Genomic DNA, 18,304 nt, shown 5'->3' on the forward strand with positions numbered 1-18,304 from the left:
CTGAGAGATTTCATTTCCTCTGGCTTTGTTCTCTTGGAGTTAAATCTTCACAATGTTGTGTCCACAAACAGCAGGTGACACCTTCTCTTTTTCCTCAGAAGCCTCCTGAGCTAAGCAGACCCCAGGGCTCTGACCTCACAGCCGGGCAGTGAGGGGCTGGCTGTCAACCAGCATTAGGACACACTTGGCGGCCGGTCGTCTAGACCATTAACCCTGGGGCTGCCCGGGTCAGACTGGAGGGGGCTGGTGGGAAGGACCGAGCCAGTCTCCACCCACCCACCCCATCCATGATGCACCAGGTCCTGACACATTCTTTCTTCTTGTCATCATTGTTTTAAAAGACTCAGGATGTGCAGAAGGCGATGGACGAGAGGAGATTTCAAGACGCAGTTCGACTCCGAGGGAGGTGAGGTGCTTTGGAGAAAGCTGTGGTCTGTCAGGAACACACACCCCTCAGGCCTGGCCACTACAAATGTGCTTAGGGGTTGTGCTTATTCCATGTCAATATGAAAAATCAGAAAGTCAGGCAGTACTCACAGCATCACTTTGGCAGTAGCAGCAGGCCCTGGTGACTGGTTAGAGAGAAATCATTTTCTAAATTTACCATTGGTCCTTTTTGGCAAGGTGGTGGTTGTTTAGGAGCTAATGAGATTAAGGCACAAGGTGACTTGTGGCCCTTTAACAACAAACAAAAACAAAAAACGGAGTCTCCTTCTGTTGCCCAGGCTATAGTGCAGTGGTGCCATCTCAGCTCCCTGCAACGTCTGCCTCCCATGTTCAAGCAATTCTCGTTCCTCAGCCTCCCAAGTAGCTGGGACTACTGGCACGTACAAATGCGTGTCACCACGTCCAGCTAATTTTTGTATTTTTAGTACAGACGGGGTTTCACCGTGTTGGCCAGGCTGGTCTCAAACTCCTGACCTCAAATGATCCACCCGCCTCAGCCTCCCAAAGTGCTGGGATTACAGGCTTGAGCCACCACACCCGGCCATGGCCCATGGTTTGCTAGAGAAAGTTATGAAGTGTAGAAGCATGCCCTTTTCTCTTAGTCCATTTCCACCAGACATGGACAGCACCGTGGGTCGCAGTTAAGGGTTCTGCAGTGCACGTGGAATCCTGGGGCCTCCTCCTGCCCAGTTAGTTGGCAGACACACTGAGTGCTGGCAGATAAGCTGCCTTTTCTCCACATGAGCCCCGAGTTGTGTCCAGTATTCTCGACTCTGGTCCAACGACACCCTTTTCCTTTAGGAGCTTTGCGGGCAACTTGAACACCTACAAGCGACTTGCCATCAAGCTGCCGGATGATCAGATCCCAAAGGTAGGTGGCCGGCCTCCCGCGATGCCCCCAACCTCTCCTGCGGGCCTTCCCTGATGGCCTCTGCCACGCTGAATGAGGCCACCTGTTTTCAAACATGGCACGGCATGGGCCACTGCCAGAGTGTGCAGCAAATGGAGCTCACATGTGCCCGTGACCCAGCGCTTACCTGCCTTCTGTTTTGCAGACCAATTGCAACGTGGCTGTCATCAACGTGGGGGCGCCCGCGGCTGGGATGAACGCAGCCGTACGCTCAGCTGTGCGCGTGGGCATTGCTGACGGCCACAGGATGCTCGCCATCTATGATGGCTTCGATGGCTTCGCCAAGGGCCAGGTGAGTCACCCAGGATGCCGTAGGCAGGCAGACACCCTGGCTCTGAGCCCAGTGGATGTGGGGGGGGCCCTCCACGGCCCTCATACCTTTTCATGCCTCAGTCCAGGATCCTGTATATTGTGACTGAATGACTACTTATTTAAGTCATTGCTTCTGGAGTAAAATCTCACCCTAAGGTAGGTTTCAGGCCCTCACATGGAGCCCAGGGTATGATGTGCTTTTGAATTTTCTGAAAAGGTGCTGGAGGATGGCAGTGCCTCTGGGGTCTGATGGCCCTGACATTAGGTGAGAAGGAAGGTGGCGTCGTCTCGGAGGCTGTGGTTGGTTTAAACTGGGCACTGGAGGGAAAGCAGGTGGTGTCTGGTGTGCACAAGCACCCACTGAAATACAAACCTTAGTGAACACGTCTAACACCTTGATGTGTGCTGTGTCCAGTTGTTCTGCGGGATTGACATGTGTTCACCCATTTAAGCCTCACACTAAATCTAAAGTGTTATCCCCATTTTCCTTCCAAGAAAACTGAGGCACAGGGATGCCAACTGGGCTGGGTGCACGAGAGAGGACTGGAAACAGGATTCTGAGCTCCTGACCAGGGGCTGAACTTGTGGCTATTTGTTGGTCTGATTAGCCAACAAATACCTACTTTGTGAAATTCTTTTTTTTTTTTTTGAGATGAAGTCTCGCTCTGTTGCCCAAGCTGGAGTGCAATGGCATGATCTTGGCTCACTGCAACCTTTGCCTCCTGGGTTCGAGCGATTCTCCTGCCTCAGCCCCTTGAGTAGCTGAAATTACAGGCACACACCACCACGCCCAGCTCATTTTTGTATTTTTAGTAGAGATGGGGTTTCATCATGTTGGCCAGGCTGGTCTCGACCTCCTGACCTCAGGTGACCCACCCACCTTGGCCTCCCAAAGTGCTGGGATTACAGGCATGACCCATGTGCCCGGCCTCCTACTTTGTGGAATTCTTATGCTGAGGAATTAAATGAGTGAGCAAAGCAAACACAACTCTCTGGTTCCGTGGAGACTGCGTTTTAGGTGGGGAGAGAGGACAGTGACTGAGGACCCCCCTGCTCTCTGGACAGTGAGCAGTGGTCAGAGGCACGCCGAGGAGGGCCTGCTGGAGATCCCCCAGACAGCCACGCTGGGGAAGGTGCTCCCAGGCTGCAGGTCAGAAGATGAGCAGGTGGCTGAGGGGACACTCATCCCAGGCAGAGGGCAGTGTTGCCCTGGAGCTGATGCTCACAGGGGTGGGGGCTCCGCTCCCACGCAGGGCAGTGAGGATGGGAACCGCAGGGGCAGGGCCAGCTTGTTTGTGGGTAGCCTGAAGAGGTTGGCTTTTATGTCATGTGAGATTCGAGGGTCCTGAGCAGGGACTGTCCCATACCACAAGCTTTCTAAAGGGACCCTCTGCTGTTCACCGAGGCAGAGGCAGGAGGCAGGGCTCCCAGTGGGGCTGTGCAGTCACCTAGCAAGAGATGGTGGGTCCAGACTGGCTACCGTGCGGATGGCGAGAAACCTCCAAGGGTCTGGAGGTATTGAGGGCACGGAGGGCAGATGGCATTTGCTTGCTAAGTACGTGCAGGCATAAACAGAGCAGGCAAGAATCACTCCATTCCTGGCCTGAGCACATGGAGAGGGTAGAGTTGCAACTTTTGAGGACTAGGAAGCCCTGAGACACACTTGCTTGCAGGAACGATGAGGAGGAGAGACTTATGAGGCCGGGGTGAAGGTGTGTGTCCCACGGCCGAGGACAGGACTGGGGATGCCGGGGTGAAGGTATGTGTCCCTCAGCTGATGACAGGACTGGGGATGCCAGGGTGAAGGTGTGTGTCCCTCAGCTGATGACAGGACTGGGGATGCCGGGGTGAAGGTGTGTGTCCCACGGCCGAGGACAGGACTGGGGATACCGGGGTGAAGGTGTGTGTCCCGCGGCCAAGAATGTGCAGTAAGCCGCTGTGTCCCGGCATCTTCAGGAGGGTTTGGCTCAGCTCGTGGGTTTAGGAGTCTTCAGCGTCTCCATGGTGGTTAAAGGTGCAGAACTCACAGGGCTTCCCTGAGGGCCTGAGTGTAGGCAGGAGAGAGAGGGGGTCCAGGACCGAGTCCTCAGGGCGCCATTGTTAAGAGTAGGGTGGGAAGAGGAGACCCCAGCCCAGGAGACTGCGGAGTGGCAGAGAGGTGGGGTGGAGATGCCCTGTGTCATCCCTGGGAACACAGATGATCCACCTTCCACCACCGCTGGCCCCCTTTCCATGTTGGCCCATCCACCTGCATCTCAGCAGCAGGAACTGGATTAGGAAGCGTCTGTCCTGGGTGGATCTTCCTGTCCCTGTCTTTCTTGTTCAGACTTGTGAAGATTAATTGGCTTAAAACTGGTATTTGCTTTATTTAAAGAAATATTGCCTTCAAAACTGATTTATGTGGAAAAAAGCCTGATTTATACGGTTCTGTCAACTATATATATACACACACATATACACACATATATATACACACCTTGTACAATATTTACCTTTTGATAGAGAATGATCTTTTTTCTAATGTAATTTACCTGGAGACCCCCCCCTGCAGCACAGCAGTGTGTACACATCCGTGAACTTACCCAGGATCTCGTGACCGGAAGCTGCAGAGCTGGGGTTCCAGCCCCACAGGTTCCCCTCCCACAGCCCTGCCATCCTCGCAGTGGCGTCCTCTTTCTGCGATTACCTTAGTTTGCATAGTAATCTGTTTTCCCTTTTTTCTCCCTAGTTTTTTTTTTTTTTTCTTTTCTTTTTTTTTTATTATACTTTAGGGTTTTAGGGTACATGTGCACAATGTGCAGGTTTGTTACATATGTATCCATGTGCCATGTTGATTTCCTGCACCCATTAACTCGTCATTTAGCATTAGGTGTATCTCCTAATGCTGTCCCTCCCCCCTCCCCCCACCCACAACAGTCCCCGGAGCGTGATGTTCCCCTTCCTGTGTCCATGAGTTCTCATTGTTCAATTCCCACCTATGAGTGAGAACATGCGGTGTTTGGTTTTTTGTCCTTGCGATAGTTTACTGAGAATGATGTTTTCCAGTTTCATCCATGTCCCTAGAAAGGACACGAACTCATCATTTTTTATGGCTGCATAGTATTCCATGGTGTATATGTGCCACATTTTCTTAATCCAGTCTATCGTTGTTGGACATTTGGGTTGGTTCCAACTCTTTGCTATTGTGAATAGTGCCGCAATAAACATACGTGTGCATGTGTCTTTATAGCAGCATGATTTATAGTCCTTTGGGTATATACCCAGTAATGGGATGGCTGGGTCAAATGGTATTTCTAGTTCTAGATCCCTGAGGAATCGCCACACTGACTTCCACAATGGTTGAACTAGTTTACAGTCCCACCAACAGTGTAAAAGTGTTCCTATTTCTCCACATCCTCTCCAGCACCTGTTGTTTCCTGATTTTTTAATGATGGCCATTCTAACTGGTGTGAGATGGTATCTCACTGTGGTTTTGATTTGCATTTCTCTAATGGCCAGTGATGAGGAGCATTTCTTCATGTGCTTTTTGGCTGCATAAATGTCTTCTTTTGAGAAGTGTCTGTTCATGTCCTCTGCCCACTTTTTGATGGGGTTGTTTGTTTTTTTCTTGTAAATTTGTTTGAGTTCATTGTAGATTCTGGATATTAGCCCTTTGTCAGATGAGTAGGTTGCAAAAATTTTCTCCCATTGTGTAGGTTGCCTGTTCACTCTGATGATAGTTTCTTTTGCTGTGCAGAAGCTCTTTAGTTTAATGAGATCCCATTTGTCGATTTTGGCTTTTGTTGCCATTGCTTTTGGTGTTTTAGACATGAAGTCCTTGCCCACGCCTATGTCCTGAATGGTATTGCCTAGGTTTTCTTGTAGGATTTTAATGGTTTTAGGTCTAACATATAAGTCTTTAATCCATCTTGAATTAATTTTTGTATAAGGTGTAAGGAAGGGATCCAGTTGCAGCTTTCTACATATGGCTAGCCAGTTTTCCCAGCACCATTTATTAAATAGGGAATCCTTTCCCCATTTCTTGTTTTTGTCAGGTTTGTCAAAGATCAGATAGTTGTAGCTATGCGGCATCATTTCTGAGGGCTCTGTTCTGTTCCATTGATCTATGTCTCTGTTGTGGTACCAGTACCATGCTGTTTTGGTTACTGTAGCCTTGTAGTATAGTTTAAAGTCAGGTAGTGTGATGCCTCCAGCTTTGTTCTTTTGGCTTAGGATTGACTTGGCGATGCGGGCTCTTTTTTGGTTCCATATGAACTTTAAAGTAGTTTTTTCCAATTCTGTGAAGAAAGTCATTGGTAGCTTGATGGGGATGGCATTGAATCTATAAATTATCTTGGGCAGTATGGCCATTTTCACGATATTGATTCTTCCAACCCATGAGCATGGAATGTTCTTCCATTTGTTTGTATCCTCTTTGATTTCATTGAGCAGTGGTTTGTAGTTCTCCTTGAAGAGGTCCTTCACATCCCTTGTAAGTTGGATTCCTAGGTATTTTATTCTCTTTGAAGCAATTGTGAATGGGAGTTCACTCATGATTTGGCTCTCTGTTTGTCTGTTATTGGTGTACAAGAATGCTTGTGATTTTTGTACATTAATTTTGTATCCTGAGACTTTGCTGAAGTTGCTAATCAGCTTAAGGAGATTTTGGGCTGAGACAATGGGGTTTTCTAGATATACAATCATGTCATCTGCAAACAGGGACAATTTGACTTCCTCTTTTCCTAATTGAATACCCTTTATTTCCTTCTCCTGCCTGATTGCTCTGGCCAGAACTTCCAGCACTATGTTGAATAGGAGCGGTGAGAGAGGTTTTCTCCCCAGTTTTTTAAGGAAAGAAATGTTCCCTTAATCTCTTAGCAATTTAGAAACCATCATGTTTCTTTTAATTGCCGGTGGCGGGATATGGGGAGCTGACGTATCTCTCACACGTGGCTCGAGATGAGATGCAGACGCCCCAACAGGCAGGGAGAGCGCAGCCCCTCTGCTGTTCTTCATGAGTCATTAACCTTGGACTTCTGTTTCTCGCCTTGATTCATCCGGGCATCGTGATAAATGCTGTCTCATATGCCTCTCAAATCTTTACTGGAATGCAGCCTGTTGAAAAGTACAGAAAGCTATTTTTAGCACTTTCTAACTTGCCTTTCATTGTTCACTTTAGCTGTTTCGTTCTGTGTTTGCACATTAGATCAAAGAAATCGGCTGGACGGATGTCGGGGGCTGGACCGGCCAAGGAGGCTCCATTCTTGGGACAAAACGGTAACTTCCAAATCTCAACTCTATGACCTGCTTTTAAGGAAGAAGGAAGAGCCGTGTTCTGGGAGAGGATCACTGGGTGCCGATGCCACTTGCGATTCCTGTAAAGGTGTCCCTAAGGGAGGGGTGCAGGCAGTTACCCGTCCTCCCTCCAGTGGAACTGCCCGTGTTCCAGGGAGCTGGGGATGCGTCCCGGGGCGTAAGGGAGATGAGGAGGTAACTCATGAACGCCTTCCTCTAATTCATATTTCCATTCATTTGAAGAGCCAGCTGGCAAGCCTAAAGCCTCCACTTGGAGGTCATAAAGATGAGTGGTGTCACGGAGCCGTGGAGACGGCACTCTAAGCAAACCCTAAAGCAGCCTGAATAGCAGGTCGCATTGGTGTGAAGAGTAGCCCTGAGCAGCTGTGACTTGAGGCTCGGATTCCCACAGCTGAGGAAAGGACCCAAGGAATTCTAGTCTAAAAATCTCTTTTTCGGACCACAGTAAGCCTCGCGTCCCTACATCGCTGGGGACGATGGGATTTTCTCATGTAGATGAAGCCTGAGTAATTCTCACCTTTGATCATGTCAGGGGTGTGAATATTAATATCTGTCATCACTACACATTACAATTTCATATGGAAGGAAGGTAGTTTTTGGCAAATATAATAAATGATGGATTCCACGTAATTCTGGCTTATTGTTCCAAGGGAGTTAGCTGCACCCTTTGCTTTGCTTTGCTTTACAGCCAGGACCCTGGTACTCCCAGCCACTTGTGGGGAGCCTCAGAGTGGGGTTAGCTCTGCAGCTGCCTCCTGGCTGTTCTCATGAGCTCTGAGTGTCGGTGCCCCAGATGGTAAATCTCTAGGTGGAGGCAGATGCATCCCTCGGTGTGCGTCCTGGGGCTGAGGACTGGCTGCCGACACCCCGGGCACAGGTGCTTGATAAGCCGGCCAGGGCGTTTCTCTCAAGAATGCAGAGAGGACTCACTGGCTGTTGTGGGCTCATCCTGAAGAGGCTTGAGAAACCTCATCTTAGGGGCCAGTGTAGGTTTGCATTTAGCTGCATCTACTTGCCTGCTCTGATTGCCTGGCCTGAACGTTTTTGCCCTACGGTGTCTTATAAATCTACCAAGAGTACAAGTACTTCTTCCAATCAACATGGAACCTTTGGGTGGGCTTGGGATGGGATCCAGGGAGGGGCACAGTCTGGTGCTGCACTTGCTAGCCCTGTCATGTGACATTGGTGAGAGCACGGGGGAGGGAGAGCAGGTATGAGCAGATGGGATTTTAAATGAGATCAATAGTGGATAATGCATGTGTAAGTTATTTGGAAACTGGAAATTTCCATTTAAACAATTATTGGGCACGGTGGCTCACGCCTGTAATCCCAGCACTTTGGGAGGCTGAGGCAGGTGGATCACGAGGTCAAGAGATGGAGACCATCCTGGCCAACATGGTGAAACCCCATCTCTACTAAAAATGCAAAAAAGTAGCCGGGCGTGGTGGCAGGCACCTGTAGTCCCAGCTACTCGGGAGGCCGAGGCAGGAGAATCACTCGAACCCGGGAGGCGGAGCTTTCAGTGAGCTGAGATCGCGCCACTGCACTCCAGCCTGGTGACAGAGCGAGACTCTGTCGCAAAAAAAAAAAAAATTTGTTAATAATTATAACTTATTATTTTTATTTTTTCTAATGGGGGAGTAGAGTTCTTTTTAGGTCAAGGTACGAGCTAAAATGCTTTATTCCATTTTCTCATGAAAACACTGTCTTGAGATGAGATTCCTGGTCATTCTGCCGTCTGCCATGAGTGAAAAGGCAAACATTTACCACTGCTTAAAACCACTGACTGGGGAAGGCGGCCGGGTGGGGACCGGTGTGGTTTCTTGGGGGTTCCCGGCATGGCGTCCCACAGACTGTGTGGAGTTTGGGGTGTCTGACATCATTCTCCATGTGGCTATTTTCAGCGTTCTCCCGGGGAGGTACTTGGATGAGATCGCCACACAGATGCGCACACACAGCATCAATGCGCTGCTGATCATCGGTGGATTTGAGGTACGTTACCGTCTCTCTCTTGCTGGTCTTGCAGGTGTGAGCCGCGCCCTGTGTTGGCTAAACATTAAGCTACTTGTTGGCTACTGGCCACGATCCGAGATGATAGGTTCCCAGACCCAGCAGCCACTGGAGAATTGTAGAACAGCAGAATAGCAGGCAGTGAGACACGGCCTATGAGTGGCCCAGTTCCAATAAAGCAACTTAACCAAGAAGCAAAAGCTTGACTCCTTAACTGGGCCTCTTGATGTATTTCAGGTCTGTGGAAGTAATTCTATCTCTTGAGTCCAGAGTCCAGTGGCTACTTAGAGAGTAAGGTAGTTATACCTAGAATTTTGTTTAAAATCACATATTGGACTGTAGACCCTAATATTTTTCTATTCATGAAGGTTAGTCCCATGGTAACGTTTCCATTTACTTTTAGAAAAAGTAAAAACTGGCTAGGTGTGGTGGCTCACGCCTGTAATCCCAGCACTTTGGGAGGCCGAGGCGGGCAGACCACCTGAGGTCAGGAGTTCAAGACCAACCTGACCAACATGGTGAAACCCTGTCTCTACTAAAAATACAAGAATTAGCCAGGTGTGGTGGTGGGCACCTGTAGTCCCAGCTATCCGGGAGGCTGAGGCAGGAGAATCGCTTGAACCCAGGAGGCAGAGGTTGCAGTGAGACGAGATTGCGCCACCGCACTCCAGCCTGGGCAACAAAGTGAGACTCCATCTCAAACAAAAACAAAAACAAAGAACCTCAGGAATGAGACTCTCACCCATGACAAGTTTAGTCTTCTAACGGATGATGTCTGTCCTACGCCCTCTGTGCTTAGAACCTGCTGATCCTTGTCTGTGGTTTTAACTCGACTCTTTGTTGATCTCGTAGTGTTTTCGTGACGGCCCAGTGTGCTCCCTGCGTGCTGTGGTGGAGGTGGCTCTCCCAGGCTCTCCCTGCGAGACCCCCTCCTCCCCAGCTTCCCTCTCGCCCCACAACTCCCACGCTTGTCTGACAGGCCTACCTGGGACTCCTGGAGCTGTCAGCCGCCCGGGAGAAGCACGAGGAGTTCTGTGTCCCCATGGTCATGGTTCCCGCTACTGTGTCCAACAATGTGCCGGGTTCCGATTTCAGCATCGGGGCAGACACAGCCCTGAACACTATCACCGACGTAAGTCTGTGCGCGCCCCACCAGGCGGGCGCCGGCTGACGCTAACCCGAGGGCCCCGGCCCTTTTTATCTACCAGTGGGCTAGAAACAGCCTTTTATGAATATCCTGAATGAGAGCTTCTCGTTCTTTTTTTCCCCCCTAGATTTGATCTCACTCCCAAAAAGTTTTACCACCTCTGCTTCTGTGTGGCAACCGGGGGGATGTAGCGTGGCCGAGACTCCGGGAGTGCCCGTGAGCACCTGCGGCGCTGAGGAGGGATGGGTTGCGGTCTCCTGTGATTGCACCAGCATTAAAAATCACTTTTTTTTTTTGTGCTGAGCCTAAATTTTCTTTGAGCCTCCAATACCCATTATGATGAACCCCTGCCTTGATGCTGAGGGTAGAAGTTGAACTGAATATTTTATAATCTTATTCATTGCCCTGAAGGCACCATTGCATTTGTTATCTCTGTGGTCTTGGCTGTTGACCTCATTTTCCCCTTTGTAAACCGGGGATATTAAATTACATCTAAGGCAATATTGGTGCTAGTTTAGTTTTTTTTGCCAGGAGACAATAATAAAACATAGAAATATATTCTTCTTTTTTTTCTTTATGAGATGGGGTCTTACTCTGTCACCCAGGCTTGAGTGCAGTGGTGTGATCTCAGCTCACTGCAGCCTCAACCTCCCGGGCTCAGGTGATCCTCTCACCTCAGCCTCCTGAGTACCTGGGACCACAGGCACGTGCCACCATTCCCGGCTAAAAGAAATATATGCCTATTCCGATGTTTGTGTGTCACACTTGGCAATTGACCTGGGAGTTTGAAGATCTGTACCTAACGCAGAAAGCATTTCATTTTTTTAAAATTTGATGTCTAAAATTTTTCAGTAATTCGCAAGTTTTAATTTTTCTTGTGAGACTTGGTTCTCATGAATGTTTTCCAAAGTCTTTTTTTTTTTTTTTTTGTAAACCCTTGGCAGGAAACTTATTTCTAGCACTGGTAAATAAAAAAAACAAGCTTTTAACATACAGCTCATATGGTAAGTAACGCTTGGCACTCGTTTCTTGCTTTTCTGAGCGTCTTAAACTTTCTTCGCTTTCTTTGCGAAGGAAACCTGCCCAGGTTTTCCTGTGTTCACTGGCTTTGGGGGCAGCTTTCACCTTATTTTTGGCAGTCGCTAATCTCTGACCTAGATGTTGCTTCTGTTCTCCTGGTGATGGGCGTTACGGCTCTGCTGCTGCGGGGCTGGCCCAGCTCTGGGCCCACCTTCGTGCTGTGAATGTGAAGATGAGCATCTTTCACAGAGTGGATTCCGTCATTGCTTTCACTGCTCTTTCGCCTGCTTTAGCTAGATTTTTGGGTCTGTGAAAGTTGAGTGTACAACGGAAGGGACTGAAGCTTCCTTTTTCCCTCATTGTTACCTAATTGGAACTCACCCAGAGGGAATGGGTGGAGAATTTGAGAGCAGTCACTAGTCTCCCTGTGACTGTTTTTATTTTCAAGTTCCCACACAAAGCATAGATCCTTGTGGTATGTGATGTGCACTTTCAGGCATGAAGAAAATCTCTTTTTAATTCCAGGGTCCTCTGCTATAAATAACTTTTTTTTTTCAGATCGTAAATATGTAACAAATGTGTAGGGTCAAACTTATGAAAACCAAAATACGTGGTTCAAAAACACCTCACAAATGATCAGTTCCACCTGCTTTTACTTCCTTTGAAGGGATTGTGTGATTTATTATGCGATTGTTTTAAATTCAGTTTTTCATTCATTCGAGTTTCTCAAAGCTAGGTTAAACAATTTCTTTTTCTTTTTTTTTCTTTTTTTTTGGAGACAGGGCCTCACTCTGTTTCGCAGGTTGGAGTGCAGTGGTGCAGTCAGTATTCACTGCAGCCTCGACCTCCCAGGCTTAGGTGATCCTCCCACCTCAGCCTCCTGAGTAGCTGGGACTACAGGTGTGTGCCACCGTGCCCAGCTAATTTTTTGTATTTCTATAGAGATGGGGTCTCCCTCTGTTGCCCAGGCTGGTCTCAAACTTCTAGGCTCAAGCAATCCCCCTGTCTTGGGCTCTCAAAGCACAGGGGTAACAGGGATGAGCCACCACGCTGGGCCTGAAGTTAACTGATTACAATGTCTGAGAAAGAACTGGAGTGTGTAGTTAGTTGAGCCTCCCATTGGCCAGGCACAGCCACCTTGGTAAGTGCACGTGTGTGTCCTTGTTGCCCTTCTGATCCTGAGCCCCAAGGAACAAGGCTGTCTTGGGAGTGCGGTGGTTCCAGTCTCATGATGGGTGAGTGACGCCGTCTGACCGAGGTCACTGTGGCGAATGCTGTGGCTGCTTGGCAGCTGGGGCAGAGAAGAGAAAGCCACTGAGGATCCCTCTGTGCACCCTGAAGGGAGAGGGACCGAGTGTGAACATGGCAGCTGTTTTCTCCAGAGCCCTGTTTACTGATGGCCAAATGGGGTGAATCCCGAGAAGGTTTGGATTTGGGTCCGAACTGGGCTCGTCTGGTCATAGACGGACATGAGCTGGTGGTGTCCTCGGGAAATGAGGGCGTGAGGCGACTCGACACGGATGGCTCCAGGTCCCTCCAGCCACTGTCCTGAAGCCGTCGGAGGCTGAGGACGCATGGGAGTGAGCGTCTCTTCCCTGTCCAGCCACACCCTCTGTGACCGGTGACTCATGGCGTGGCCCTGGGCAGCATTTAGGTTTGAGGTCTGTAGATGGCTCCAGTATACCGGCTTCTATTGGTCAGAAAATTTGGTGATTCTCATCGCGGGTGATTTTGCCCCAGGGGATGTTTGCAACGTCCAGGGAGGTTTCTGGTTAGAACTGGGAGAAGGGATGCTCCCAGCCTCTGGGGCTGGAGACAAGGGACGCTGCGGAACGTCCCTCCGAGCACAGGGCGGGCTGTGTAAGAGGAGTCTGGCTCAGGACGTCGCCATGTTGCGCTTCAGAAGCCCTGGGCCGATCTGATGTGGTGAAGCCATCGTCTTTGGACACGTGCGTCCTCGTCCTCTCTCATGATTTCCTTCCTGCCTGCATTGATGCTTAGCTTACGACGCAGCCCCTCAGAATCTATGCGATGCTGGTGAGTGGTCCTCCGGGCAGAACAGAATGAATGAAATACCTCGGGGCAGGTGTGACCCATTCTCAGGATATGGCTGCGGGAAGTTTCAGTCGGACTCCTTTCATTCCTTAGCGCTGGCGCATTACTCCGTCCTGTAAGCTTGATCAGGTCACATCAGAAACACAGTAAGCTGGTGCCACGCTGCCGTCAGCTGCCGCGAAGGTGGCAGTGATCACAGCCTCGTGAGTGATTCACAGCCTGGCTGTGCTTGGTCTTGAGAATTTTATGCTTTCCTGGGCAGGGTCTCCCCCGTATTGAAGCTTCCCTCCCCTTTTTTGGAGACTGAAGGAAGGAAAAGAGGAGTGATAGGGAAGAGGGGTGAGAGGATTTGCAGCAATGTGGCCATCCCCACAGATTTCAATGTGGAGTTAAGGTGCCGAGACCCCCATCTGCCCTCCTGTGTGCCTCAGGCCCCTCCTGGTCCCAGGTCACCCACACTGTCTGGCTTCCAGCGAGGGCTTCTCGGAGAACCAGCTCCCCGCAGCCAGTCTTGGTCAGTCCTGAGCGCGGGTATTCCACAGTAAAGTGAGCGACACCACCTGTCTGAAAAGCATAAGGAGCCTCCCACGTGGCAGTGCTGAGGGGCCACATCCTGGGCACCAGGCCAGCCAGTGCCCCCACATGAGTGTTGCTGGCTGGGAAGCAGCTGGCATTTGGATTGAAGTCCTGCAAAAACTGCCATGGCCAGAGCCTGCAAGGCAGAGCCTGCACAGAGCGGCCCCAGTGCTGGGCACGTGCTGGGCCTGGGTGGACGTGGAGTCCGTGCCATGGGGTGCGGGGGACCCTGCTCACAGCTCACCTTGTGGTCACCCAGCACTGACCCACCCACCCCACCCTCCTACCCACCACGCTGTGAACTCACCTGCCGTGGGTCTACACCCACTCTCTGAAGCCCTCGGCCCCCACGGGCTCCAGGCCTTGGGATGCTTTGCGTTGCACCAGGGCTGCAGAGCCCAGATCGCTCACTGTCCAACTCTCCCAGGGAGGCATGGGCCCCACCCTGTGTCCCACCAGTAGCATTTCTGCCACAGACGCGGGGATATTCACAGTAAGATGGACACGTTCAAGACCATAAATAGTTGGTTTTGCCACCAAGTGGATGTGGGGCCACTTGGAGGTGGGAATAGTGGGCGTGTGGACCTGTCCTGCTGTGACTGGTTAACACCCTGAGGTGGAGTCTGGAAAACCCCGGTGTACACGGGCTCGAGAACCACTCCCCTTTCTGATACCGGAGCCCGTTTCCCAGTGGAACCCCAGAGCAGCAACTCAGGTTCTTGCTGGCCTGTGCCGCTTTGTGTGCGGCTTCCGAGGGCAGAAACAGCAGCTTCCCCCCGGAGAGCAGAGATGTGGCGTGTGGGGCTGAGTGCGGCCCACCGGTAATCCAGCTGCATGCCTCCTTCCCTGCCCACATGTAGGCGCCGCCTCTGCACGATGAAGGCAGTCACCTGGTGTGGTCCTTACAGCCGTGTGCCTCATTCACTGATCCTTGCCTGCCTGCAGAAAGCTATAGGATTGGCTCTGCCTTTAAATGTCCTGACCACCCTGGCCTCCCTTACCCACCATGAGATGCTGAGAGCTGAGCTATCCCGCTCGTGACTAACTCGCCATTGCTTGCAACCTGCTCTGCTTCCTGCCTCGCACCCACCCCACTGTGCTGCCTGCAGGCCCCCCCTTTCATGAAGACCTGGGCTGTGCCCAGGCGGCCCCCTGTGTTGCCAAGGCCTGTCCTGCTCCCGCACGGCCTCCAGAGCTCCCCTCAGCCCCTTGACCCGCATGAACCGGCTCCACCTGGTGACTCAAGTCCCTCCTGTCCCTTCCTGGACCTCAGCGCAGGCCCTGGGGCTGGCAGGTGAGCATGCGGCACCCCCGCTAACCGCTTGGCCCTGCTGCTTCAGGCTTACAAGAGTGCGTGCGACATGGCCGAGGCGCGAGGCCGCCACCAGGAGCTTTGCATCCCCCTGTGTGTGGTGCCGGCCACGATTAGCAACAATGTCCCAGGCACAGAAATAAGCCTGGGCTCCGACACTGGCCTGAATGCTGTTGTTGAGGTAAGAGAACCCCATTTCGTCCCATTGCTTTTCCTTCATTTATTTTAGCAACTTGTTTCTTCTGTGCTAAGAATGAGCCAGATTTATTATTACTCCTTTTCCCCCCTTTGTTAGCCTAGCTTTATGTCACACTGGCCAGAACAGGGTAAAATTTTTTTAGCTTCTCTGCCATAGGGAGAGCCTGTCTTTATTGATTACAAGTGAGATGATATATCCAGTCCTTGGGATCGTGTTTCTATCCCACCTAGACTAGGGGAGCCGCGGGCACCATTTCTCTGGAGGCTGCCTCTCCTGCCCGCACTGAGTAGTGAGGCTGCAGGGCCAGCTGTGGGAGCCTGCAGGAAGGGGTGTGAGTGCCCAGTAAGTACGAGCTCCGGGACAGAGCCGAGTCCACTGGGGGCCGCTGCCTGGAAAACAGCCTTCCTGGTGAGACGAGAGGCTCTTTAGAGAGCCAAAATCACGCCCTCCTGGGCAGGCGGTTTCACCAACATGTGCCTTGGGAGGGGTTTTCTGCCGATCATGGGTGTGGTGCTGACACCCGCATGGTGGCCCCTCCGGTCCCTGATACTCTGACCCACCTCTATCGTCATGAGCTGGACGTGAGGACCTATGGTAGTTCCACAGGTCTTTGCTGCAGAGAGGGTCCTCACTCATCTGCAGACAGGACGGTGGCCACCTTGGCATGTGGGGTCACGTCCATGACTTGGCCGCCTGGTGCGAGGGACCCGCAGAAAAGCACAGCCGCTGGCCGGGGTAGGCCTGCATCGCGTGTGGGGACAGCAGCCGCTGGCCTTTACCTTAGATGTTCACGTCCAAGCCAGCTCCAGAGTTTGCAGTGAAAACTCCCAGCCCTGTTGGAGACTCCTTAGTTCAGCTTGGCACAGAACCTTGCAAAACAGCAGTTCTATTCCAGGTACTTCCTTCGGAGCTGAGTTACAGTGCAGGGAAGGGAGCAGAGGGGCCATGAGGTCGGCTAAAGCTTCCTGTGCCTCTGAGCCTCAGCCTCCCACTCGAGCTGAGGGGTGTGTCCTGGCCATCTCTCTCCTGGGCTTCTCCCTGTCACATTCCCCAGTGCTGTGGTGGCCTTGCAGAGGCTGGCCCTGGCTCGTTCCCAGGACTTCCTTGGGCCCCACACTTGACCCCTGTTGGGTGAATGCCATTGGGGTCCGGCCATCGCTGGCTTCACTCTCCTTTAGCACCTCGTAGATGTCCACGCACGCTTCCACCCTCACGCCCCACACGCGACGCAGCCCTATCCCGGCCAGCAGCTGTGCTTTGCTGTGGGTCCCTTGCTGTAGCATGGACAGGACCCCCACCTCCTGTCCCATCTGGCCACCGGCTTCAGCAGAGGCTCGGCTGCCGTGAGGGATAACAGTCATGGGAAAACTGGCCTCCCTGCAGATTCACAGAGCAAGGCGGTTCTCACAGAGAAGTCAGTGGCTCTTTTCTACCTTAACACTGTAGCAAACGCCACCTTATCTTTCACTACCAATTTATGTTTCTTAACACCCATGGAGCAAAGTGCTGGTGATGTTTGAACTGTAGCCTGGGGCTCTCACTCTCATGGGACTCCTCGGGGAATTTTCTAGCAGGATCGCCTGTGTGCCCTTGCAGGGGGTGGTGTCTGCCGGGCGCATCCCATCGTGCAGGGGGAATGGCTGAGGTCACAGGCTTTGCCTGACAAGTGCCACTCATGGCTGCTGTCCACGTGCCAGGCCTGGGACACAGCCCTCTGCCATCCTTCCACCCACTCGGAAGCCAGGCAGGCACCTCCATGCGACACTGCAGGCAGGCAGGGCCACACTTGGGATCTGCCGCCTTCTTGTCAGTGCTATTTTGACTAATTGCCTGAGGCACGGCCGGAGTGACTTGCTATTTTTAGAAGCTAATTCAGGCTTCAGATGCCATCTAGGTAATGAGGAGAGAGTTCAGGAAAGCTGTATTTAAGCTCCAGCAAAGGCGGCCTCTTCCGTCCCAGCTGTCGCTGCGTTTACACTCAAAGGAGCACAGGTGGCTCAGGTGGCTCAGGTGTCAGGGCTGTGCTGTTCCACACCCCCCAGTGGCAGCCTGGCGGGACCAGAACTCAGACACGCTCGGGCACAAATCAGCCTCTTGGGAGAGCTGCTTTGCCTACAGAATTCTTTTGCCATTAAGCGGTTGATGTCATTTTTTGAATGAGTGACAGTAATTCCCCACCTCAGGGTGGGCTGCAGGGGAGATTCAGGTGGAAAAGTAACCCATGAGGTTTTGTGCCTCTGGGGGTCCTGAGGCCCCACTCATGCCGGGGATTCTCTAAGACAAAGGACAAGTCTTAGAGCCTTACAGCGTCTTAAGTCTTAGATCACATTTAGAGAGAGACCCAGTACAGGTGGAACAGTGAAACCCTCAGAATTCTGCACTGGCCCTTCAAGAAGGCAACTGTGGGCTCTTTCGACCCTTGATGGGGTTCTGTCCTCTGTCCTAAGCACAAAGACGGGAATTCTTCCCATTGCCTGTTTCTCTCCCCTTCTCGGCTTCTACACAGTGCAAAGTGGCCCGCTAACCAGAGCCCGTGTTCAGTTTTGAATACATCAACCAAGTATTTTGGGAAGAAAATAATCTGCCAAAGAAACTGGAAGTATAGGTTGGAATGGTTTAATCAAGCCCGCATTTATTAATCAAAGTGCGCTTTTAAATTTCATCCAAAGTACTCAAGTGGATATTTCCCAGTGGGTGTTAAACTTGGGTGCACAGACTCTCACGTGGCTCCTAGTCTCAAGTCCACACCCCTACTTCATGCTCTTCCACTTGGCTGAGTCCCACAGAGGCCGGATAGGGAATCCTGCAGGATCAGCCCTTGACCAGGACGGACGGACAGATGGCTGGCTGGCTGGGGAATACCGTGCTTATGTCATTCAGAGACAAGCTGTGTCTTGAGCGCCTGCTGTGGGGGCTCAGCTGGGTGCTGCTGCTGGTGCAGTGGTGTAAGCCCAGCCCACAGTTGCTGTCCTCATGGAATTTGCAGCCTAGTGAGGAAGCTCCTCCCAAGTCAAATAACCA

At 51.5% G+C, this 18,304-nt stretch overlaps 1 protein-coding gene across 6 annotated transcripts in view; it reads left to right on the forward strand.

Annotated features, from left to right (window-relative positions):
- Positions 1-18,304, forward strand: part of PFKP (phosphofructokinase, platelet) — a 71,289-nt gene that overhangs the window by 44,052 nt on the left and 8,933 nt on the right. For 3 of the 6 annotated variants that reach the window (XM_055296371.2, XM_063611047.1, XM_063611048.1), the window contains 6 exons: positions 342-406; positions 1,249-1,318; positions 1,503-1,649; positions 6,855-6,925; positions 8,869-8,956; positions 9,954-10,106. In XM_055296371.2, coding sequence (XP_055152346.2) covers positions 342-406; positions 1,249-1,318; positions 1,503-1,649; positions 6,855-6,925; positions 8,869-8,956; positions 9,954-10,106 — 594 coding nt within the window. Of the gene's footprint in view, positions 1-341; positions 407-1,248; positions 1,319-1,502; positions 1,650-6,854; positions 6,926-8,868; positions 8,957-9,953; positions 10,107-15,112; positions 15,266-18,304 lie in introns of all 6 variants that reach the window. The other 3 variants (XM_055296370.2, XM_063611046.1, XM_055296372.2) reach the window with 3 other exon arrangements.

This window comes from Symphalangus syndactylus, chromosome 10 (genome assembly GCF_028878055.3).
Source record: "Symphalangus syndactylus isolate Jambi chromosome 10, NHGRI_mSymSyn1-v2.1_pri, whole genome shotgun sequence".
Lineage (NCBI taxonomy): Eukaryota > Metazoa > Chordata > Mammalia > Primates > Hylobatidae > Symphalangus > Symphalangus syndactylus.